Source organism: Diadema setosum, chromosome 15 (genome assembly GCF_964275005.1).
Source record: "Diadema setosum chromosome 15, eeDiaSeto1, whole genome shotgun sequence".
NCBI lineage: Eukaryota > Metazoa > Echinodermata > Echinoidea > Diadematoida > Diadematidae > Diadema > Diadema setosum.
Genome location: NC_092699.1, coordinates 12,247,082 through 12,273,214, shown reverse-complemented (window position 1 = coordinate 12,273,214; position 26,133 = coordinate 12,247,082). Strand labels below are relative to the sequence as shown.

The 26,133-nt window shown below is 38.7% G+C and overlaps 2 protein-coding genes across 2 annotated transcripts; one reads left to right on the top strand and one right to left on the bottom strand.

Annotated features, from left to right (window-relative positions):
- Positions 1-10,686: 10,686 nt before the first annotated feature.
- Positions 10,687-12,419, top strand: LOC140238528 (uncharacterized). Its single transcript, XM_072318432.1, has one exon. It carries the CDS (start codon positions 10,687-10,689, stop codon positions 12,352-12,354), a length of 1,668 nt encoding a protein of 555 aa, XP_072174533.1. The 3' UTR covers positions 12,355-12,419.
- Positions 12,420-17,028: 4,609 nt separating this feature from the next.
- Positions 17,029-25,973, bottom strand: LOC140238426 (triosephosphate isomerase-like). Its single transcript, XM_072318335.1, has 5 exons — positions 25,655-25,973; positions 21,199-21,407; positions 20,038-20,170; positions 19,027-19,200; positions 17,029-18,506 (listed from the first exon to the last, which is right to left on the bottom strand). The coding sequence occupies exons 1-5, from the start codon at positions 25,767-25,769 to the stop codon at positions 18,385-18,387; spliced, it is 753 nt and encodes a 250-aa protein (XP_072174436.1). The 5' UTR covers positions 25,770-25,973; the 3' UTR covers positions 17,029-18,384.
- Between the last annotated feature and the right edge of the window lie 160 nt (positions 25,974-26,133).

The following is a 26,133-nucleotide window of genomic DNA, read 5'->3' as shown; positions in this document are numbered from 1 at the left end:
CACGTGTTCAATGTGTCACAAGTTCTTTCCCACCAACGCTTTGTTGTCATCCCACAAAATAACTCACACAGAAGAATCCCCTTTCCAATGTGGTATTTGCGACGAAAGTTTTCGGAACGCGGGGCTACGCAATAGGCACGAATTTAAAACACATCAAAAGGCTAGGAGGAAACGGGACTGTTCCGTTTGTGGTCAAGTACTCAGCTCTAAAAAATCGCTTGATTCTCACATGAGAAAACACAAGTACTACAAGGCAGATCTGGAAGTATTCGCTTGTGACAAGTGCTCGGAAACCTTTCGTTCTGAAAGCAAACTTGTTGATCACTTAAAGGCGCGTCATCCATTCCGTCCTTTCAGTGCAACGTGCGAAAAGTGTGGTCGCAGCTTCTGCCTACCTTGCAATCTCACGCAGCATCAGCGGGTCTGCACCGCCGACAAACCCAGAAAATACAGTTGCAAGACGTGCGGTAAAGAGTTTGCCACGAGTATGGCGGTGACCCGTCACAAAAAGATCCATTCCGATGCTCGCCCGTTCAAATGTCGACACTGCGACATGACTTTTAAATATTCCGATACGAGACATCGGCATGAGATTCTTCATTTCAAGGATGGCGAGTTTCGTGACGTTAAGCGACATACGTGGAAGGTTAGCCACGGAAAGGATGGGAGACAACTTCGCTAGATAAACATGTACGGTTCCAAGCTAAGTCGGCGGCTAAGGACTGATTGGAAAAAGACTGCATTTTAAGTGTTGACTGAACTCGACATATCAATACAGTAACAAGGTACAAACGTACTTTTCTAAAAAGATAATTCTGCACTTGGTACTCGAGAATCAGATAGAATATTGCTTCAACGCATCGAAATCTATTACACTTTGTGTTTGACATGCTGTGGATAAGACTCTTGACTCCCAATCTGAGGACCTGAGTTCGACTCCGGTCCAGTGCGTACGTCCTTAGACAAGATGTTTTTACTCACCGTATCCCTCTCGACCCATGTACAAGAAGGTACCTGGCAGTGTTAGGGTAATTAAGACGTGAGATTTCTGGTAGAGCAGTTGCAACACAGAAGAAGCTGTACCCGGGATAGGAGACCTTTGTATTGGTAATGCTGATGATGATGATAATGATAATGAAAATAATAATAACTTATATAGGTGATTTTCAAAACTGTTGTTGTTCGGAAGTCTCACTACACTTTGTTTATCAGTGAGCCCGTGCTTCTGTGCCTCTAGTGCCCTGGTTATGACCCATCGTTTCCTTCTTCTCCCCCCCCCCCCCCCTTGCCCACTTTGGGACTTACTACCTTCCTCACTATATCTCTATCCTCTCATCTATCTTTCCTTACAAGAGAGCCGCCTTGTATCTGTCAATGTGCATTGGTATGTGTGTCTGTATGTGTGTATTACTCTGTCCTTTTTTTTTTTTTTTTTGCTTCCGCTTAGGGAAATTGTTGTTTTGTTGTTTTTGCTACTATGTGTTTTTTTATATATATACGAGGGGACTGCATTCTACAAGCTCTGCTTTTTAGCAGTCCCCTCCATTTCCGGCAATATTGTGTATGCATTTACCACAGCAGTGACACGAGTTATTTTTTGTATCTCTGTTGGACATTTACCTGTATCTGTTTTACAATGTTATTTCTGTTCATCGCATTGTGGTACTGATTTTCTGACATCTGTTTATACGAATGTTTCATTGTACTTCCAATTATTTTGTTTGTTGGAAATGAAATAAATGAACTTGAACTTGAACAAAACATCGCACATGCCGATTTCGCGTAAGGATTCAAAATAATCAACGCTGTAGGTGAAACGAGTGGACCTGATCAATCTCGATTTTTCCCTCTTTTTTGTATTTTTGGAAAGAGCTATTCCTTTACTACATGTATGTACATCTAAATTTTTGTATCGTATAACAAAAAAGGAAATTGTGTTTTTTATTTGCAGTTTTTCTGTACGTATACAATTTGTGTGTGTGCATGTTGTCCCATTCATTGCAATGAGCGCAGCTTGGCGAATTTAATAGTTGAATAGACACTTAACTTCAAAGCCTCTTTTCTTCAGGAAATACTTTTCCAAAGTGTGTGTCTTCTTTTCATTATTACAATAGTAAGGAAAGTCAATTTCTACATGTGGATCATTTTGAAGCTGTAATCTGCAGGGTCATATGTTATGTACAGAATGTTGCTCTTCCCATAACACATATCAAAATACATACAGGGAACCTTTTGACTTGAGTATACTGTTAATTTTTATATTGTGTATTTGTGTTTGCTATAAGAATAATAAAAATGTCTATGTATACCTTAAAGGGGAAGGCTAGTAACTGATCAGTGGGAATCAGTGGAAATGCTGGGAGATGATTGTTCCAATCCTTATGGGATTCATTCAAGAGTTCATTGTATATCTATTGTTGTGTGAAAATGATTTGCTTCAGAACGGTCTCATATTCAAGTAATGTGCAGATTAATGCTCCGTCACTGACGAGGGACGCTAACCTGGAAGCGAGGCACGATTATAAATGCTACATAAAAAAGTCTGATATGGTCGCAGTGTACGATAAATACGGTAAATTGCAAGACGCAGTTGGTCCGAGCAAGTTTATATTTTTTGACTTTGAATGTACTCAAAACACTGGCGAACACGTACCAAATTATTGCATCGCGCAAAAGTCATGCAGCGAGTGTTTTGAGTACATTCAAAGTCAAAAAATATAAACTTGCTCGGACCAACTGTTCGAATTTGTTACGTCTACAAAAAACAACAACAAAACAAAACAAAAATCAAAACGAAACAAGAAACAAACAAATAAACAAAAACAAAAAAAAAATCGCCACAGACGTGTTGTGTGCGTTTCTGTTACTGCTGTGCAATCATTTCGTCAGTTCGATGGACATTCTTCAGTTCGATGGACATTCTTCAGTCTTGCATATAAACGGCATAAAAATTTACACTTCAGCAATATTTACATTGATATTCGTGCCAGTCGAATTTGTTACGTCTACAAAAAACAACAATAACAAAACAAAACAAACAAACAAACAAAAACCAAAAAAAAAAAAAAAAACTCGCCACAGACGTGTTGTTTGTGTGCGTTTCTGTTACTGTTGTGCAATCATTTCGTCAGTTCGATGGACATTCTTCAGTCTTGCTTGCATAAACGGCATGTAAATTTACACTTCAGCGATATTTTTTGTCGTACCAGACCACTCACAATGCACAAAAGACAAACCTAAACATCAAAGCGTTTATTTCTTAAAGTCAAATCAAAGTGCTCTTCATGACTCTCTCAAATATCGCGTGCTCACGATCTTCTGGGCCAGCTTAGACTGTGTTTAAAGAGGAAGTCCATACAATTTTCATAATGTCATAACATATAGTATATAAATCGACAGCTTCATGTCTAGATTTGTAAATCTATTGTCGTGCTTGAGCCGAAATACCGCTACATTGAAAAAAAATATATATCACTCAACAAGGTACTGACAAAGAAGCTCACATATTTCAGAAATGTACCAATGTAAATTCCATTACATCGCATCTGTAAATTTTATGCATGCTTTTTTCTTTTTGTTCTGCTTCCTTGAGCCCGCACTCATGCTCTCATATGGCGAAGCTGTCATGTTTTTTCCGTGTAATTTGTCTTAAATTTTGGAAAATACTCTTATTCCTCATCCAAAGCACTGATCCCAATCAAATATATTGACTTTGATATCCCATCAAAGATAATGACTGTCAAAATTATCGTCTCTACAAATACAATACATTACACTTATAGTTCTGATGTTTTCTCCCTCCACATCAACCAAGTTATTCATACACTCTACAACCACAGCTTCCCCCTTCCATCATAATCAATTCTATCATTGAACGTAACTACCATCATTCTTCACGTATTTCCTTGCTCCAAAAAAATCACACCAGTCGATGCTCTCCCACCTTTCACACAACACGTTATAAATCATGTGAACAAGTCTGTCAAACTTCAACTTGACCAATAAAATACCACCATAATTTCACTATTTACCAACATTCACTACCATCAACTCTTTCTCATACACCTGACACGTTACTCCATTACCCTTATATTTTTCCCCTTTCACTACCATCATATTTTCATATCGCACCCCAGTCATACCCTCATCTTTTTTACGACTTCCCCCAGAGCAAGGGATTAAGCCCCAACTCTATCTATACGCCACTCTATCACTCTCTATCTTTACACCTATACCTAACTACTTACAGTGTATATTGTACAACTACAGTCAGCAAAAACAAACAAAAAAAAAGTCAACGCTTTTTCAAGTTTAGATTTCTCATAGATCTGTATTTGGCTGGGTTAATGTATTATACCACATTGAAGGTAATTTAATTAGCTATCAACCTGCTGGTTTAACAAAAAGGGAAACTTTACGCCTGAGTGAACACCATTGTTTTTCTCTACCAGGGCACAAAAGTAAAAATGGCAAAACTGAACAAGTTGTCATTCATGCGTATGTGCTCTTCCATATAGAAGAATAAAAACAAGCAACAAATCTCACACAAAAAGAAACATATCTGTGCGGTCTTTAAAGCCCAAAAGATCAATGTAGGGCGCAAAATATTGGAGGAAATAAAGCATCTTTATGTCAACATGAACAATCTAAATTCAAATGAAATAGAAGACGTAATAATTAACAGAAATGGTAGAAATGTGAGCTTTTTTTTTTTCAAATAAGGAAATTGTAACTAATGTTTGGTTCTTGTTAATTGTCACATTGATTTTAAATTACTAGATTAAAAGAAATAGAGAAAGAAATTCTGCTCATTTAATCATCTTTATGCTTATTATTCCCTATTGCATTTGAAGTTAGACTTGACAGAAAATTATTATTATTCCCCCTCTGGTGTCAAACTTTGTTTTTCATAGAGGTTATAAAGAAATAAAAAAGACGATTTAAACTTATTTTTGCTATTTCGTTCATGTCTCTCGGTGTGTTGAGCTGTACTTTTGTTGTCAATGTTATCGTGAAGGGTATTTGCAAATGAAAGAGAACATGCCAATTATATGTATATACATATATATATATATATATATAAATTATATATATACATATATATATATATAAATTATATATATATATATATATATATATAAATATATATATATATATATATATATATATATATATAAATTATATATATATATATATATAAATTATATATATAAATTATATATATATATATATATATATAAATTATATATATTCCAGAAAGAATGACCAGTGTTTTTCAATCTGTAGTCTCTGAAAGATAATAATATGGGCCTATTCAGATTCGCCCCCATCGTGCAAAAAGTTACGTAATTTTTCAAACCAATCAGAATGCATTTACGGAGATCGATAATACACCGGTGAGAGATCTTCGCATCGCAAAATTAGATGTTCATGTGCTATTTAACTCGCGTGATGTGTTTGTCATTCTGACTTTGTTTTCTTCTGTTATTTGTTATACATCTAGAGTTTATTTTCATGTGGCGTGCTTTTCTTTCCCCACCAGAAGTCTGTTTACATTTAGAGTTTATTTTCGTTGGGGGTTTGCTTTCTTCAGATATCTGTTTACATCCGCGGAGTTTATTCTCATCTTGTTATGGAGTATCGTATATCCGGGGTTTGCTCTTTTCATCATCAGGTTTTTTTTCTGGTTTTTTTTTTTTTTTTTCTTACATCTGGAGTTTATTTCCGTAATATTAATGGTGCCTGGTCTGAACAAATTTACCGATAGATTTTTTTTTTTTCATTCCTTCATTCATTCATTTTTCCATTTCCAACCGAAACATATTAATATAGGCCCTATGAATATGTAACAGAAATTGAATACATAAATTTCATCATAATACATATTCAAGGGTATATTAGTATACGACATAATCATTGTAAGTATAATACAGAAATGCTGGAAATGGGGAGGAATGCTAGAAAGCAGTGCTTGTATAGGGTGCACCCCCCCCCCACACACACACACGTAATACAACAAAATGACATTAATGAGAACCGCACATGCCCAAAGTACATTTCTTTATACCGGACCCAAACTTTGGAATAATCTAGATAATAGTTTAAAAGATTCCCCCAAATTCGTCACATTTAAATACAAATTCAGAAAACATCTACTCTCTACTTATAATTTTAGATAATTCAAATTGTTTTAATTCATGCTTGAGCTTTCACCTGTCCTGATGTCGCAGCACTTTGCGTGTTCTGTATGCAGACCTCTCTTCTTTCTTCTCTCCTCTTCCTTTCCTGTCTTTTGTTCTTCCTAGACTTGTATTGTTACCGTCTTCTCTCCTCTCGATACTGTCTTGCGTCTTATATGTGTGTGGGTAATGTGCGTACGAGTGTGTTGTCCTTGTCATATTTTCCCGGTACACGAGGTTCAGTGAACAGTGTCCGGGCATTAGCATTGATATTACTGAACTCAATACTTATCTAGCGATCCACGCCCCACAAGCTTTGCTTTTTAGTGGATCACTATTTTCCATAATCGAATCTATTTTCCGCACGTCCACGAAGTATATACATGTATGTATTGTTCCTCCTAAATATTGTATATACATATAACATATGTTGTTGTATAATTTATCTCGGATACTACATGAATCTTTTGCAAATGTTTGAACAGTATCATTTCATGACATGTATACTTTGTACTATGTTTTGATTTTCGTTGATTGGAATATAGGTTTTCCGGGCCAATTTCGCACCTCTTTCAATCCAATTCCTTATTGCTGCATTCAATTTAGAAAAAAAAAAATAGCCTAGATGACATGGTATTTCAATTTCATGATAATTTCATTCACATTCATTTTGGAACATTCACGTTACCTCTAACCTCATTCTAAATAATATTTTTTTAACAGAGATTCATAAGACACGCACCATTTATATCCGTTCATTCATAAATTCATAATGATATAGTCACTAGATCACGTATATGCTGCGCTCGATCATTCAAATTGATTCCTGGGACTCCAATTTAAAATGTTCCGCAGTCAATTTAGCAGATATATTCATGCTTTACGTATTTCCTTATTTTCTTTCATCGTATATGTAGTTATGTATATCGTAGTGCGAAATTGGCTGAAAAAAAAAACAAAAAAACGTGTGTGTGTGTGGGGGGGGGGGCACTTTTGGGCTACTGTCTGGGGCCCCGTACAGGATAAAATAGCTGGCATTGCTGTTTTGGGTATCTCTGATGGGTACTTTATACTTCCGTTGCAGAAGAAATTAGCCGTGACCCTTTTCAGCTGACTAACACCGTATGGGTGGGGCCCTTTGGGGCTACTGTCTGGGGTTCCGTACAGGATATTGAAAATAGCTGGCATTGCTGTTTTCATGATAGGTACACCCAAAGGAACAATATCCACCAACTTTTGTCCGTGACCCCCTTCGGCTAAATAAATGCATTTTTGGAGGCCCCTTTTTGTGGCCCCTATATTATCGGCTTACGGTACAGGATGGGACTTGCCAGCAATTCATTTTATTGACACTTGGCCACATCCTAATATGATGAGACCATCAGGAATTGTGACCCTTTTCAGCGCTGAATAAATCTTCTGGGCCCCCGGTCTACTATGGTGACACGCATCAGTGGACATTTCGAACTTGACCAGGCAGCTGCAAACTTGCCAATGCCCCTATTCATTATCGCGCAGCACGAGTGCGCCCACATTAATTACCGCATCCTCAGCCCGTAATTAGCCGTCATTATTGTGTTTCCGGTGCAAGCTGCTGCGCGTGTTGCATGGCACTAACAAGCTACTATAGTACTCGTATACATTCCATACACTGCCGGACAAAGAGTGCGGTGGCGGTAGATGTTCAGCAACGTGCTCTTCATTATAGGGCGCGGGGTCAGAGACGTCAGGCGAATGTCGTGTCTCATCTGCAAGTGTCTGGACACTTCTAGTAATAACAGTGGAGTATAGGCCCTATCCATATAGATTATACTCTTCAACGAAGTACAATGTTCTAGGCTCCTCATTGGTTTCAACGACCAGTGTATTCGCATTTATGCTGTTATCGCAGAACGCTGTAATCACCCTTTCTTCCATCAGCGTCCATGTTGGGTGCCAGAATACAGAACTTCGTAATTTTCACACATCTAGTTCAAGATTCCCGCTCGCCTAGTACATCCATGGTCTGACTGGGGCGATAAACAGAAGAACATTATTATGACGTCAGTAAGTATACAGATTGCTATTGTTCACACAACTGGGCCCCGTTGCAAGAAAGTTGCAATCAATTGCAAATAATTGCTAATTTTGAAACAACCATTGTGATTGGCTCAGGGTCTGCTCTATTAAGAAGACATGCATGCAACAATGATTTTGATTGGCCAGTGACAATCAGTTGCAAGTTGCAAAGTTGCAAAGTTTCTAGCAACGGGGCACTGGTATTTGACGCACTTAAGCATACGTTCACATTGAACGTACATACAGTATGTTATCTCTCCCGGTCTTTGTCGCTTCACAGCTTTTTCAGAAAGGTGCATTATTCCCAATTTCGGAGCCCCCCCCCCCCCCCCGATGATTGGGAGGAGCCGTTTTTGTTGTTGTTGTTGTTGTTGTTGTTGTTGTTTTTTGTTTGTTTGTTTGTTTGTTTTTTAACTCATTGGACAAGAAGTGGCGGTGGTTATGGTACACTTTGTAGACCAATCACTATAGTGTTTTTTTTTTTAATTCCTTTTAAATTAAGTTTACTTTATAGATGTCATCGGGTTTATATGCGCATGCTGCTCCTACGATTTTGTATTTTCATATTATCCCCCCCCCCCCTTGTAGTTCGTATAGTGTAAGAATATTCTTCTTATACCTTAGTTCTTTGTACGAAATTGATTTTAAAAAATTGTTCTTGTTTTGTGTATTCGCTCGTTCTGTAGTTAAACGCAGACAAAAGCCTCTCGATCCCACACTCCCTCGATCCCCTTTCCGTAAATCCCTGCCCCGCGGAAATTTCCGCGCATTCATTGAAATCGCAGATGTATTGTTACTCATCTACAGCTGTAGGCATATTAAATCCTGTGTTGAAACAGTCGTGCGGTGCGCTTATAATAGGGAGCTTTAGATTTTAGACGCGCGGACGTTCAAAGGGAAAAAAACATGGTCTGAGCGTGCGCAGTAACTTGACGTGCGCTACTGCGCAAGCTCAGACCATGTTTTTTCCCCTTTGAACGTCCGCGCGTCTAAAATCTAAAGCTCCCTATTAATACACAGGCCACGATTGCATGGCCGTTGATAGTACAAACTGAAAGTGTTAGTTGATGAAGATCACAATTTGCGGCACGGTAAAATTCATAGTCTGAATAGTGGAAGAATCGTCGGGTGATAGTATCCCCAGTAGCAAATAATGAGGTTAGTCATAAATATGGCGCAATCAGGGCCTAAAGCTTATTTGGACAGTTAAAGGGGAATTCACCCCAAAAAATGCAATACTTGTCATGTTGATTGAGTGGATGGAGCAATGTTAGTAGAAGTTATACGAATTTTTGAAGTTTTGGTGACGAGACCTATGGATCAGAAGACTCTGCAGATCATCACATCACATAATTATTATGGACTGCCATAATAAAGAGAATGAAAAGAAAATCAAACATTTTTTCACTTTTCTAGCATAGTGAAGGAGCACTATAGACTTACCTCTTTCCAGAAAGCAGGGGGGGGGGGTATAATATTACCCTTGACATATAACACTAACAAGTTCAGGGAATGTGTACTTTTCATATGAAGTGATATTGGAATTTTCTTTACACTCTCTTTATGGTAGTCCATGTTATTGTGATGTCATGATGTCTGTCTTCAGATCCATGTGGTCTCGTCTCGAAGTTTTAAAAATCATAACTTTTCAACCGATTGTCCAATTTTCTTCAAACTTTCACTGATGTGTTCTACTAATATACAGTATTGTTGCATGCACTCAATCCACATGTATAGGGGTTAATTCCCCTTTAAAACAACAACAAAAATCTTCGAGGAGTTATAATTTACTAGCGGTCAATATTGTGGCTCTCTTTGCGGATCGCACAACGGTGATATCCCGGCATAGTTCACTTTTAATTGCATTTTTATTTTATACACATACTGTACATTGTAGCTTTTCATATACAATGTAATTGAAGGTTTTGGTACCCCCCCCCCCCCGCCTTAGTGTTATTCTTTCGGGGGAGGGGGATCCGACAAGTTAATTTTACTACTCTGTAGTATTACAAAATGTATGTATGCGTGCGATCATGACATCTGACATCCCCTGCATGGCGTTTGAAAAGGAGAACAAAAATAAAAAGCGTTTCGTATACAGATAAGCTGCTTTACTGAATTTATGGATTTCTGATTTGCAGAATTCGTTTTAGGAAACCTCTTGGTGCTAAACACCATACAGTTGTATACCGTAGGAGTACAATGTAACACATTTAGTTTTAACTCTTTCCATTTTTTTTTTCTTCTGCATAACAGGTGGTCCACGAATACAAGATAGCTGTATGGGAAAACCTCAATCACTGACTAGCGTTTGGACTCCAGCAGTGAACAACTACAAGTAAGACATTGTAACAGGAATCTTTTGGACACTTGGATTTTCCTGACTTGTAGCTTCTTTTGTCAGAAGCCCTCTTTTCAAGGGCTTAGTACCGGAAAGGAGCTACCGAATATGGCTAAGTGTATGGAAGAGCTCGACGCTTTGTTTGAAGAAGCATGGAACCGCATTCCGTGTTATATCGGACAGTGCTCGGATGACTTTCTAAGCTCCCGCGGTTACCAACCAACGCCATGTTCTCAGGATGCGAATACGGAACCGACAGAGCAGACTGCCCGAGCAGAAGAAAATTCATCATCACTTGGAAAAGCGAGAACGGAGGCGGACTACGGAGTTAGCACGCAGACGACACTGCAAGATGTAATCGATACTGATCGGTCTAGCATAGCACGTGATATCGATACATCCTCATCCCAGACAGTTGGAACTGGCGTCAAAGTTGAGTGCTCTGAGGTCCAAGAGTTTGGAGAGATAAAGGAAGAGTTCGATGTCTTTGAGGTGAAATATGAGCAGGGGGACGTTTTGAGCGATTTCTACGCGGAACAGCGTAACTCGCTAGATATTAGTGCGATCATGTCAAAATCAGCTAGCCAACACCAAACGACAAAAAATGATGAAAGAACAACCTCGAGTGCACACTTGGTCAGTTCAAATAAAAACCCCGTCAGTGATAAAGAACAATGCGTACCGACTGAGGCACGTGAGGAGATAGGAAGCACTGCAGGAGGTCATTGGGATATCGATACCATCGTTAGAACACATCCACACCTTAATGATGATCATGGGTCTATTGATTTTTATCGAGGCTTGAAAAATTACCAATCACGAGGAAAGTTCACGGATGTCTGCGTGGATGAAGTGCGAGACAAGGTTGAGAGAGTGGTAATTGACAGACACACATACTACAGGTGTAAGTTATGCCAAAAGACTTTTTACGAACTGGTTCCTATAATCAAACATGCCAGGTCACATGCCAGAGGAAAGCACTTGTTTTGCGACCAATGCGGGCGGAAATTCAGAGGCAAATTCAGTTACGACATTCACTTACGGCTCCATGCACAGGGCCAGTGGAGAGAAATCCCTGATCCAGGCAGCCGTCTGTACACGTGCCAAAAGTGTCACAAGTTCTTTCCCACCAACGCTTTGTTGTCATTCCATAAAATGACCCACAAAGAAGAATTCCCTTTTCGTTGTGGCGTTTGCGACAAAAGGTTTCGGGACTCAAAGCTACGCATGATGCACGAAAATACACACCAAATTGTGAAAAAGAAACTGGCCTGTCCCGTTTGTGGTAAAGCTCTCAGTTCCACGGCAACGCTTAATACTCACATGAAAATACACAAGTACTACAAGGCCGACATCGAAGCATACGCTTGCGACAAGTGCCCGGAAACCTTCGTGTCTGCAGCAAAACTGCAGTCTCACCTGAAAACGTGTCATCCTCCCCGCCCTTTTACCGAAACATGTGAAAAGTGTGGCCGCAGTTTCTCTCACCCCACCATTTTACAACAGCATCAACGTTCCTGCCACACCGAGAAGCCCACGACATTCCCTTGCAAGGTGTGCGGCAAAGAGTTCGGCAGGAAAGAACTGGTTTGGCGTCACATAAAGATTCATTCCGATGCTCGCCCGTACAAGTGTCTACACTGCGACATGGCTTTTAAGCAGTCCGATGCCAGACATCGGCATGAGATGCTACATTTCAAGGATGGCGAGTTTCGTGACGTTAAGCAACATACGTGGAAAGTTAGCCACGGAAAGGATGGCAGACAACTTCGCTAAATACCACGATTTCATTATGAGTTTACATTAATTTGGTTTTGGACTGAAAGTGACTGAACAATTCAAACTGCATTTTAAACTCATCTGAGCCGAAGGGTCACGGGACCTGCGATCAATCATCTTCCGGCGGCGTCTGTCGTTGTGTGCAACTTACGTTTTTTAAAACGTTTCGTTGTCCTTCTTTTAAAATTCCCATGAAATCTAGTGCAGTGAATGACAGGTTCGATTCTTGTTTTTGTTGTAGATGTTTGTGAAGATAAGCAGTTACGATCTTCATACGAATTGCATTTATACATACATGTATAGGGTAGACAATTTTGATGAGAAGTTATACCTCTTATCTTCACTTCTATTTCGTATGCTTAACAATCTTTCGCTAACCCGATTCCAAGATTACGTTTCAGAATATTTTAAAAGCTGATGCTCGAGTTTTAGAAGTGATTAAGTTTCATGGATATCGAGGCTTATAAAAATCCCTAACGTTATCAAATTCCTTTGTGAAATGGAACGAATGAAATCTCAAAATGACATAAGGTTTCAAATTCATGATGTATCTCACTACTGTATTCTATCTTTGACTACTTTTTATCGAGATTCAGGTGGTTGTTGCTTGTTTTTGCGATCGCTCTTCGTTCGGCGTCTGTCGTGCGTCGTGGGTATTTTTTTTTTCACTTTCATTTTCGTCTTGAAAACACCATGACCGATTTTCACCAAACTTGGCGGGTATAAGGGGAATATGATCTCGTTGTTCAAATTGGCACCACAGAAAGGATGGCAGACAACTTTGCTAGATAAACGTCTATCATTCTACATAGGCTCGGGGCTGACGTGACAAAAGTATACAGTACTTCGTGTAAAAAGAAAACATATACGAACAATGAAGTTCATCTTCATGTATTTAAATCGGTGGTTTTAGTTTTTTTATGAATCAGGCTAATCTTTCGTGATTTTGCTTTTGTGTGTGTGTGTGTGTACAGCGCAGTATTTTGACAGTTTTTGATGTTAGTGTGCGAAACTTTATGCTTCCGACATGAAGTGTCTTCGGACCCATTGTTTACGGATTGTCCGTCCTTCCCTATATATAGATATCATCTTTTAGTATATTATTTGAAGAAAGATCTGGACCATGGGGTCAAGGAGCAAGGGTCAAAGATCAAGTGAAACTAATGGTAAAATTCAAGAACACTTGCCCTCTGAATCAGTTCTAGCTAGCCTAGTGAAATCACGTTCAAGGAAAATAACTGAAACACGTGTGGCGTTGTGCCATCAAACTTTCAACGTAATCTTTTCAGTTTTTAACCAATCATGTGAAACTGGTCGTCTGATACATGTAATGTCAAGATGTACATTTGTACAACAAACCTATATGGGAGAATAATGCGATATGGCGGATGCATACCAGTCGCCGTAGCGGCATTTCTAAGTTTGTTTCCAATGATGAATCCGCTACGAAGTGTCGCCGGAGGCACTGTTTTCGAGTTGCTCGTCCGTCTGTTCGATCATAATCGATTTTGAAGACGCTTTAAAACTTGGCATATGAGTGGACAAAGGTCAAAAGTCATAGGTCAAGCTCCAATGCCAAAGATTTTCACAATTTCCCCTAGGTTATAATATTCATGTATCTCTGCAATGCCTAAATCATTTCCATGTAACTCGGTGTGTATACATGTACACTGTACGTGAATTACGAGATGTTTTGGGACGTAAGGTCTAGGTCAATGGTCAAGTTAAAATAGTAAATTTCCAATTTCCCCTTCTTTTAATCTCGGAAACGGGTCACGGTATATTGAGCATTTACATGGAGGTATTGCCTGACATGGTTTCTCTTATGACGTTTGGGGTTAGAGGTCAAGGGTCAAATGTCGGGTTAAAATGATGAAATAAAAGATATTTGATGCTGAAATTATATTGTTTTCACCATACCCTGCAAATTGAATGCATACAATGTACTCCAAGCAGTGTTTAGTAAATGCAATTTGTGCCACATAGTGATTATGCAGGGAATAGATTTTTTGGTCACATGGAGTTAAAAGTCAAGAGAAATGAAAAAAAAAAAAACACCTTTACTTCATATTTTAAACGTATGGCGCACCATAAGTATTGTCAAGAAAACTAGTGAACATTACTAGATGATTATTCGTCAAACATATGAAATTGCCGTCTCTCCTTGGCAATAAATATATAGACCTACTGGGAGAATAATGCGATGAATAATACGGAATTAACACGCCAGTCGCCGACATGTCTTGTTACCATGTATCTGCCACAAGAACTTATTAATTTCAGTCGGACAAAAAAGAGAATAAAAAGTTTTCGTTACATCAGATTTCGCTGTGCAGGCACAATATCTTGTATTCATTGTTCATGTTTTTTGTGAGTGTTGAATCAATCATCAGCACAACTGTACGGTGTATTTTTGTTTCTTAATGCAAAATGTGTTCGTTGTTGTTTTTTACTATCATCATGTACTCGTTCCTCTCAATGAATGAAATAAAAATGCATCATTTTCACTCCAACATCACAAGTTGGAAATAGTTGTAATGAAGGAGTATTAAATTTTCTTTCGTCAATAAATGAGGTTGTCATCTGTGTCAGTTACTCTGCTACTAAACTTTGCAATTGAAGGGGACTTTCCCAAAATTAGACAATTTCAATTGATCTGTGTTCCTGTTAACAATCTCGTCATACAGCTGTATGCGATAAAGGTCATTGAAGACTGTTTATAATTGACATGCTGTACCTGCGGTATTGGAAATGCTGGAGGGTCTTTCATGAAAACTTTGTAATACACTAGTGTAGATATTCCATGTATGATCTTGGTGCATATTGGACAGAACAGGTGCAAGTGTGTTCTTTTCATCCCAACAGAAGCCATTCATACAACATTTGTAAATTACCACTTTACTATGTGTATGTATGTACATACATATATATATATATAATGATACTTGTAGTCCGCGTGTTGGTACCAGTACAGAAAAGATGACGAAGTAGGGTGGTAATGCATTTCAGTCCAACCATGCTACTTATTCAGACCAAATTTTCGATAATATAAATAATACACAAGTGGTTACCACTATGATTACCACTTATGTATTATATAGAAAATAGTGTCATCTTGTTTACTGTTATAATTGTCATTGACGACTCTGAGGAAGACGAATGTGTGTATATATATATATATATATATATATATATAGTGGACTCCCGTTATAACAAGTCCTCGGGACTTGCAGTTTTCTTTCGTTATGTCGAAATTTTGTTACCACAGAACAAATAAACAATAAAAAAGCACAGAGTGGATAACGTTGCGGCCCGAATTGTTGACTTTGTTGTAACCGGTATTTCGTTATAACCATGTTTGTTATAACAGGAGTACACTAAAATTGAAAGGTCTATGCTTCAGAACTCATAGCAAAACATCGTATAACTGTTCACATGGCTTATAATGAAAGATCTCAATATTAAAGTGTGTGAACACATGTACTTTGCAATAAATGGACTCGAAGAAATACAAAATGAAACTTATTTTTGATTATCAATTGTCATTTATGATTGTATCCTGTTCTACACCACTGTATCCCTGCCTGTCCAATCATAATGCTACTCGTCAACAATCACACCTCGAGAAAATAGTGTGAAATCTCACTGACCAGAGTATCATGCACCTTTTCTTTCTAAAAACCTCATTAACACAGCCAAGAAGTAACACAGCCAATACACAGCAATCAAGTGTGACATTGACAAGTACAGAGGCTCTTTTCAATACAATGTACTTCACTCAATGTGAACTTGGATTGAGAGGGAATCATTATGTTCTCTCACAGAACTCGATATCCCAAGAAATCGACACCTGTGAAGACTCCATTATTTGCTTGTTTGGCACAACAGTTCACCAAATAACTGGATGGAGCCCTCCAGATCTTGGACAATTTTTTCCCTATTTGATTAATACACTGTACTGTATTTTTTAAATGGACTGTACAGTACTGGTTGAGGTGGGGATTCATGTTTTGAACATTCCTAAGTGAGATAATGAAAAGCCTCTTATGAAATATGAAAGAGCATGTAATTTTAAGAAGGATTCAACATTTATTTGATGAAAATTGGTTTTCAAATGGCTGAGATATCCAAAAAAGTGCTAATAATAAAAGGCGACATGCCACAATTTTATTAGGATCTCTTTGTTTCACCTTGTTTTTGGATATCTCAGCCATTTCAAAACCGATTTTCATCGAATAAACTGTTGATACCCCTTAGAATTGCATGCTCTTTGACATCTCATAGAATGGTTTCTGAATCTCGTAAAACGTTAAAAGCTAAATCCTCACCTCGACCAGAACTGTACACACCCTTTAAAAGAAACGAACAATGTTTTCTGTGTGTGTTTCAGCTTTTTGCAGGGTGAGAGGACAAAAAAAAAAAAATACTTAAAGCAATAGGGTAAAACAGCCCAGGAGCTTCTTTGCTTTAAACTATCTTATGTACATAAAAGTAATATTCCAGTGATATACATTATACACGTATCAGGACAGTTTACATACTTTTGTCATCATACTTATCACTTCTACTATCATATTTTTCACAACAGATAGTGATCATCTGTCGGCCACATTTTTTCCCCCCCACAGATGACCAATATTAATTATCAAAGAGACACAAGGTTATCCATAATGCTTTCTAAATCCTTGATTTTATTTCAAACAATACATGTATACATACTTTTTACCGCTGTAATCTCTGTTATCACATTTCTCTCAAAAGGGTACCAAAATGCAAGGTTCCACTAAACCATTTTATGCTGTAGCATGTTCTAGCATGTGGAAACTGACCTCCAAAATGGGAAAGACTTTATTGAACTTCAATTCTAACGAGATATGGACTTAAGGGATCAAATCATACTGTTGTCCAGTTTAGACTAATGACTGATCATCAAATTGTAGAGTAATACATTTCATGGGGCAGGGAAGAACAGGGAAAAACAAGTAGCACCACATGTACCACACAGTGTGTCAGTTGCTTTGCTGGACACAGCAGGCATCAGCAAGTGTATCATTAAATAGACCATAAGCCAACACTTGCAAAATAAAGAATTATGCAGAACTTTCCAACAAGATCCTACAAAATACTTCATAGGTCCTCTCTAAAATCCCAACATGACAAAAACAAACTTCTCAGACTGTAAAACAAGAAGGCAAAGAGTGCATCTAAAACAGAGTCTACTCAGGGTTGATATCCTGAAAAGGCCTTTCTGGGGAGGAGGAGGTAGAGAGTGAAACGAGTGTTACAACTTGCCTTTACTTTCCTCATCATAACATCCACTCATAACAATACGGGGAAGCTCATTATAATGAGTTGCTCGGAACCACAGAAATGTCTTCATTATATTGAATATCTCGTCATATCAGGGATTTAAGAAAAAAAAATATCAAAAGAATGGAATTCACTCAACTGCCTTGTTATACATACAACGGTTTTGTACTAAATAAGACCATGTCATAATGAGGTTCCAAAGTAGCAGTGTACTGACTAGGGTAAATAACTTATTGGATTTGTATTCATCCTCAACGTGATTCACTTCAGACTATCAAAGGTGAATTTTCTTCAGACTAGAAGAAGAGATAGTGCCTCATTCTTCATCTAACTGCGATTGCTCGTTGGAAGAAACAGTGTGCAAATGTTCTGAAAGGCTGAATACACTTAAAAGCACCTTTCATTCAGTTACTTCAGATTTAAAATCATTTATAACGTCCAAGCATTTAAAATAATCAAAGTCCCTCAAGACCATTGTAGGAGAGTTCCAATACTGACAAACATGCAGAAGAGACCTTTGGCTTATGTGTATGTAGAATATTGATAATATTCAGTGGCATACTCCATATCAATCACCCCTGATATTTCAATGTCCTGTCCATGGATGAACCAACACTCCAGTCACAAAACATCACAGCTCACGGGGAAACCATCGTGGGAGGGAAATACCGATATGACTATGCCTACACTGGTGAGGGCGCTCTATCACCTTGAATCCTACTGGCCTCCAGCGGCTATAATCTGAGCGAATTCCGGCTTCAGGGATGCTCCCCCTACGAGAAACCCATCCACGTCCGGCTGAGATCCTAAATCACGGCAGTTGGCTGCATTTACAGAGCCTGAATGGAGAAAAGAACAAAGTGAAATACTGGTACAGTCAAACCTGTCTACAGCGACCACTGTCTATAGCGACCTTCTGCCTCATGCAACCACTATACACAATTAATCCTACGAGAACAGCAATGTTAACCCTGTCTTTAGCGGCCCCCTGTCTACAAGAGCCACCTTTTTCGTCGCCCTTGGGATGACTGCTATAGACAGGTTTGACTGTATATTTCTTGTATTTCTTCAACCAATAAAATTGTTAAGAATTTGTTTTAATTTACCTTTTGCAAAAATTATTGTCTTGCCATTATCATTTAAGCACCCCTGAATTTTACTGTGTATCTTACATTTAAGAAATCTGAGGTGGACCTGCTAAAATTCTTGAGATTTGCACTAAATCAAAACAAATTAAAGAAATATCTGTCCATTTGAGAAGCAAGAACATAAAGCTACATAATTGTGTTGCCAATTACCAACAAGCTGTATACAGAATAAAAATTCAGTGGTGGTGGTAGTGGTGGGAATGTCACTAACCTCCATAAACGATCCTGGTGTTGGCAGAGACCGCGGCACTGACGTTCTCCGTCAACCAGCTGCGGAGATTTTGGTGGACCTCTTGGGCCTGCTGCGGAGTGGCCGTCTTCCCTGTCCCAATGGCCCACACAGGCTCGTAGGCGATGACCACGCTATCCCAGTCCGAAATCGCATCTAGATGGAATGGACACCATTTTAGTGTGTTGACAGTTACATGATGAGTTAATTTTCAAGTGTTAGAAAGTCTTCAGCAGAAACATGATAATGTGCCAGAAATCCAGACATCGATAAACACAAACAAATAAAAATGACAACTCAATGTTGTAACAAACTAAGCCAGCCCTGTCATACTGCAAATACCAGCAGTAAATATAAGTGATAAATCAACTTTTCACTGCATACCACGTGTATTTTCAAAAATTAGAAGGCAAAGCAATAAGAAGATGCATTAGTTTTGCAATGGTGTTCAGTTTCAAACTTTGAAAGTTCCTAACTTTTATAATCGATTGTCTGATTCTCCTCACACTTTCACTGATGTGTTCTACTAATACACTATTGCTGCTTTTCACTCAATCCACATAAATTTCTATTTGTGCTTTTGGTTTCTAGTATTAGTTGAGGTGAGGATTCAGCTTTTAATGTTTTGCGAGTCATATAGAAACCACTCTATGAAATGGGATAAACAGCATACAATTCTAAGGGGAATCGAAAGTTTATTTGATGAAAATTGGTTTTGAAATGACCGAGCTATCCAAAATCAAGGTAAAATAAAGAGATGCTAGAAAAAGTTGTGGCCTGTTGTATTTTATTTCGACCGCTGTTTTTGATATCTCAACCATTGTAAGACCAATTTTCATCAAATAAACTATGAATTCCTCTAAGAATTACATGTTCTTTCATATTTGACAAAAGAGGTTTCTCATTTTTTCACAAACACACACAAAAAAGTTGAAAATCTGCAGCAACATCTAACTACAACTGTACCATCCCTTCAAGATAATCAGTGCCCACCTGCCAAAAATTTCATCTGGCGATAGACGACCTCGTTGGTCTGTCCACTCTCTCTCTCCTCCAGCTTCTCACCAATGCAGGCAATGACCTTTAAACCGACACTGAGGGCGTGCTGCGTCTTCTCTGCGATCAGCTGACAGGGGGTAGCAGTCAGAACAAAGTCAGTGTTTGCGAAATAATAAGTTTGAACACAGAGCTACCTTTTGTAGCTCTATGCTTGAAAAAGGGTATCTCCACAATGCTTGTTCACTGATTTGTAGTTGCCATTGGAGTCCAGTTGTGCTCAAGATACCACAAGTTCTCACATTAGATACTAAATCTTTTAAATGCACTTCAGATAAGGATTATCCCATAACAACAATGACTATTTTCTGTGATGTGAGGTGATGTCATTCCTCACACACATTTCCTGTCTGCATACCTTCACATTATAGACCTTGTTTTAAAGCCAAGTATCATTAAATTCATCTTGTTTCCTTGGTATACCAACTTCATAGACACTCTACTGGTAGATGAATGCTGAATACATTTCCAAAATGGGTGCCTGAATCTTAACCACGACTACCTATACCACTTCTGATAGTGTTGGCTATACACCATGTGGAATCTTCATTAGACATGGGGCCATCACTTTGGCAGCTAGAATGATGGGCATCTATTACGACACTGAATTCATAATGCCCATGTCCTAGCTTCAAATGCAAACCATCTCTCAGTCGTATGGTATACATTAATATCACTGACAAATTTGAAAGAACTTGGGTGTACAGACTAAAACACACACACACAAAAAAAAAATGGTTGCAATTGTAGCATTAGATATCTATGGACAACACTGAAGTGTGCATACAGTTTAAAATTAGAATTCAGTTTTACTTGCTTTCTTCAATCCAATTTGATATTTGAATCTTTCAGTAACCTGTAGCGTATGCTCACCTTGTGTCTTAGAATAGTTGCACAAATAAACAATTTTTGACAAACAGCTAGTTAAACCAAGCTGGCCATAAATCAGAAAAATTGCCATTCCAAATCTGATTGCCAGCTACATGCAGAAACCTATGCTTTGGCCCATGGTCAACTTTTGGAAGGGGAGGTAGAACCCTGGTGCAGATTTTTTTATACACCAAATCCCATAATGGCAGCATTATTGTCATTTCATACCTCATCAGATTCTCCAAACTTGTGTCTCCGCTCCGAGTGGCCGAGAATGACCCAGCTTATTCCAAGGTCCTTCAGCATAGCAGGAGAGATTTCTCCGGTGAAGGCACCCTTCTCCACCTTGTAGCAGTTCTGTGCAGCGACACTGACTTTTGCCGGAATCTTCGAATTCATGTAGGAGAGGTAGACAGCTGGTGGCGACACCACCACATCTGAAAGGAAAATGGCTAACTTAATAAAAGTTCATGAAAAAACAAACAAACCGCTGTAAAAACAAACAAACAAACCGCTGTAAAAAAAAACAAACACCTTGCCAATGGGGCAATTTAGTGTATATCAAACATAGTGAGGTACCTGCACCTCGCCAGGGGTCCTAAAACTGCCACCCTGTGTAAAATGGTTGCAAGCGCACAGAACAAGAATATATGAGCATATACATGGTATATATGTATGTTCAGAACAAATGTCATATGATCTCCAAGCCAACATTCTGCTAGAGTCTACACTCATCCCCCCACACACAAAAAAAAAAAAAAGAAGAGGAAAAGTAACATCACACATTCACCCTGCCCTGCACACATTACTTCTAAAGACCGATGGTATCTGTCTCTTCTCGTTGGACTTATCTAATATTGGTAAATGTAACATGGTCAGCCCCCCCCCCCCCCCCACATAGAGACAGATCTGCTATTTCTTTGCTACACAAATTTGATTTTCTTCAGTTCAAACATTGACCTACTCCACAGGACATTCATCATTTTGTAAATTAATGCATGCCTTTGTCTATGTCAAAAGTGTCACAAAAGTATAGCAAGCATTCTTCTCAGCTTTGATCTTAAATGATATCTGCTGCCGGCAAGCCCGGGCAAATAGAAATGCAGCTTTGAAAAATGAATTTACACTAAATGTGCAGAAGATAACAACTGTCTTAAATCAATGAAAATGTGTGCAGTTGTGGTGTGTGGCATACATTGGTATTATTACCACCAAGACACTGCCATTAGCAAAATACAGTACTTTTAAAGAGAAGGCTAAGTTTTTAGGTAATTATGATTTGTAATCTCATTTTCTACCTCTCTGCACATTTTACCAGAGTAAAAACAGATAATAAAGGAAAAAGATATGTCTCTCTTATAGAATCTAGTACGTATAGACAAAGTAAAGCAAGCTGCCCATAATTCGACCATATTACGTCGTCCAAAATTTGACTGCCTGCTTCATGAAAAACCTAGACTATGCTTGCTTTTGCATGTGGTCGAAATTTGGCGCGGGGAGATTGACCCTTGGACAATTTGCTTTATTATAATTGAGCCCAAGTGAGCGAATTGTTTATTTCCAATCCAATGCATGAAATTAAAGAGATCATATGGTTTTGGTTGAGATCTAATTGCAGGTTTCTAACATTTTTTGGCGAAATAATGAGAACGCTCTTATGAAATATGAAAGAGCATGTAATTCCATGAGGAATTCAACCTTTATTTGATGAAAATTGGTTTTGAAATGGCTGAGATATCCAAATCAGCGCGATTCTAATAAAGTGTGGGACCCACCTTTTATTACAATCGCTTTGTTTTACTTTGTTTTTGGATGTTTCAGTCATTCCAAACCTGATTTTCATCAAATTAACTTTGAATTCCTCTTAAAATGGTATGCTCTGTAATATTTCATAAGTGTTTTCTTGGTATCTTGCAAAAAGTTCAAAGCCTAGGGCCCAATTTTCATCTCCACGACTGTACCATCCCTTTAATCATGTTCCGAGATTCACTGCTTCTCATCATGTTTTACTTCAGTTTGAAAAGGCGCATCAGCTAAATAATTAAGACCATGAAGACAGGAAGTAGGGAAACAATTCTTCTTTTCAGTGATGATGTATGATGAGGTATATATGAATGATGATCATGCAATCATCATTTTCGAGAGTTCGAGATGTTATGTTTGTAAATTTACTCATTAAGATGTGCATAATCAGGTGGCGACAGATCTTGCACTTCAGAGTGGTTGGATTTGTTGCATGGTTCACTTAAATCACTAACTGTGTAGTCATCATGGTCATGTAGTTGTGTGCATGCATAGTAAAAAGTCTAACGTTACATTTGAACAGCATTGTATGAAACTGTAAAATTTATATAATTTCATTGGAAGGCAGAGATTAAATTTAAAAGGAATCACAATCATCACTTCTTGGCATGGCAGGTGCTTGACCGAAAGATCGGTCTGTATTTGTCCGTCGGGGAATGTTTCGCGGAGACTGCGTCTGGCTTCACGGATCCCCTCCGTATATAGCCTTTAAACAAGGCGACTCGCTCTGCGTGCCCCCGTATAGCGCGTTTACCCCAAAAACCTGTTGGCCGGCGAGCGGAGCGAGCCGCCTTTATCCACTCGTTCAGGGATGCGGGAAATTAATAATTCATTAGATATAGAGCAACGTGTTTTCAGCTCATGAATAATTAATTTTCGCAGCATTCAACCAATGAGATAAGAGAATTTCCCACGGCAAGTGTCATGGACTCGTTTATTATTTGATGGGGTATTTTTTCGGATAATTATAAAATTTACTTCTTTTTAGTCATTTAATTTTATATCGTACAATTTTCTGTGCTTCTTATAACTATTTTATCTGTCTTTATTTCTTAAAAAAATAATGTAGTAGAAATTTTTGGATAATATTTAGCTTTTTTTTTTTAATTTTCTACCCACTAATTTATTGACGATTGCCAGAGAAAACATTCTAGCCTTTGCTCCACGATTATACACTTTTTCAATTACGTTTTGTCCATATGCCCGCGTGCCAATCGTCCTCGGTAACGGTTAATAACAATAATAAAAGGCTAGTTTAAGACTAGGCTTGTTTTCGACGATCACCTGTTTTCTTGCATGTTGTGTTTTCCGACACTATTTATCATGGATATAGCGTTTTAACGACGTTTTTTGGGTATCAGACTGCGTTGTAACTGTGCAAAAAATGGATTCCAAACGGAGAAAAGTTCGGAAATGTATCAAGTGTGGCAAAGATGTTCTGATCTGTAGAAATTACAGGAGGATCAACAGCAGTATCGCAGAAAACTTACGGAAATTTGGATTTGATCTGCAAAACACTACTGCCGATGAACGTGAAACGGGAACCAGGACACAATCATCGCCTCATGCACAGGGCCAAGCCCAAGGCCAGGGTGCTGTTTTAGCAGGAGATCGGGAGGGGCCACTCTTTCAGGGTCTGTACATTTGCCGATCATGTTTAAACCAATTAAACAAGATGACTGAGCTAGTAGATACATATAGTGTGACAGCAGCACCAAAGCCTTCAACCGAAGCATTTTCGCCCAAGTTCAAGATGCCAAAATATGGAGCCAGACCAAAGAGGATGAGTGATGAAAGTCCAAACGTACACATGCGAAAGAGCAAAACTTTCAGATGTTATTCGCCAAAGACAAAATCACCCATGAGATCAGCACCCTCAGTAACGCTAGCTTCAGGAAGTAGAAAGAAAAGGCTTGACTTCACACCCACAGAACGTATACATGTAAGTAGAGTCTAGATCTAGTCTAGCTACAAGCAGCCGCTGTAGGGACAGCGGCTGCACCTCTATTCCTTTGCAGACATTGTCATTTTTCAGTGTGGTTGTGTGACTCCTTCATGTATCTTTATTAATCATGGAAAACTAAAATACAAGGAATTATCGTAATCTATGATAATCATTCAATAATTGGTATACGATTTTTTGTTAAATTACGTCAAAAACTCACCGAAATCTGTGGCTGAAATCAGGTCTGTAAACGTCCTTATTGCTTCATTCCTCATCTGCGTGTTATTTGAATGGTATTCACTCTCGTATACTACAACGTACAACGTAGGTAGTCGGAGAGGCGCCATGTAACGTTGATTGTGAGGCACCGAGAAACAATGTGTGACGTCATTAACCCCTTATCAATATTTATGAATAGGTGAGCGATCGTAATTATGATTGGTTAACTATTCTTATTCTACTTAATATTAACGAGGCTTGCCTTGGTGCCGTGAGTATTTTCTGCGTCAAATTTGTACGCAAATTTGTCAAAGAATATAGAGTCTAAAGCAACAACAACGACAAAAGTACACATCCCTGAACAAGTGGATGAAGGCGGCTCGCTCCGCTCGCCGGCCAACAGGTTTGTGGGGTAAACGCGCTATACGGGGGCACGCAGAGCGAGTCGCCTTGTTTAAAGGCTACTCCGTATACGGAGGACAGCGTTAATGGCAAATAGAAAAAGAGTCCTCCGGACAGACGGATCTTTCTGTCTAATTGTTAGGCAGGTGCAACTTGAATTGGAACATAGAAAGGATGCAACTCCTGCAGGACACATCACTTTAAAAACGTCTTAGGCCTTGCCTTCCTTCAGTTAAATTTAATTTCACATCCTTTTGTTAATCGTGTCTTAAATTTTACTCTTCTAGTCTAGAGTCCAGTCTAACAATATCTCACCAGTATTTCCAGGGACCTGAGCTTCTTCCAATGTTCTTAGAAGTCCGTCAATCACAGCTTTGCTCCCGTTCATTTTGTAGTTCCCTCCTACCCAGAAACGTCTGCCGCTTGCCATTTTGCTAGATTTTACGTCGGCGATTTTCTTATCTGTTGTGACTTGAACAATGTCTCGTCTGAACTGTAACGAGTGGTGACTGGGGTACTGGGAGTGGATATGATGAGGATGACAGACAGACAGAGAGCTCAGATTCGGAGACACACGTCGCACCAGTTCTACCGTCGCTTTTATGCATGCGATCGATAGCCGATGGGGGCACACGCACATGCACTCACGTACACCACGGACCTACAACATGACGTTCTCATCTCGTCGCCTCTTCACCCCTGACCTCGGAGTTTCCCAGTCCAGCAAGAATAGCAGCCACGTTCGTGATAATGAAGTTTAATGATAAAATAAAGTGACTATTTATCATTTGAAT

Coding starts and splice junctions, on each gene's coding strand:
- LOC140238528 (XM_072318432.1), top strand. CDS start 10,687: ATGGCTAAGTGTATGGAAGAGCTCGACGCTTTGTTTGAAGAAGCATGG.
- LOC140238426 (XM_072318335.1), bottom strand. CDS start 25,769: ATGGCAAGCGGCAGACGTTTCTGGGTAGGAGGGAACTACAAAATGAAC. Junction 21,408..25,654: donor TCAGGTCCCTGGAAATACTG/GTGAGATATTGT, acceptor TTTTCCTTTCAG/ATGTGGTGGTGTCGCCACCA. Junction 18,507..19,026: donor CACCAGGATCGTTTATGGAG/GTTAGTGACATT, acceptor TTCTCCATTCAG/GCTCTGTAAATGCAGCCAAC.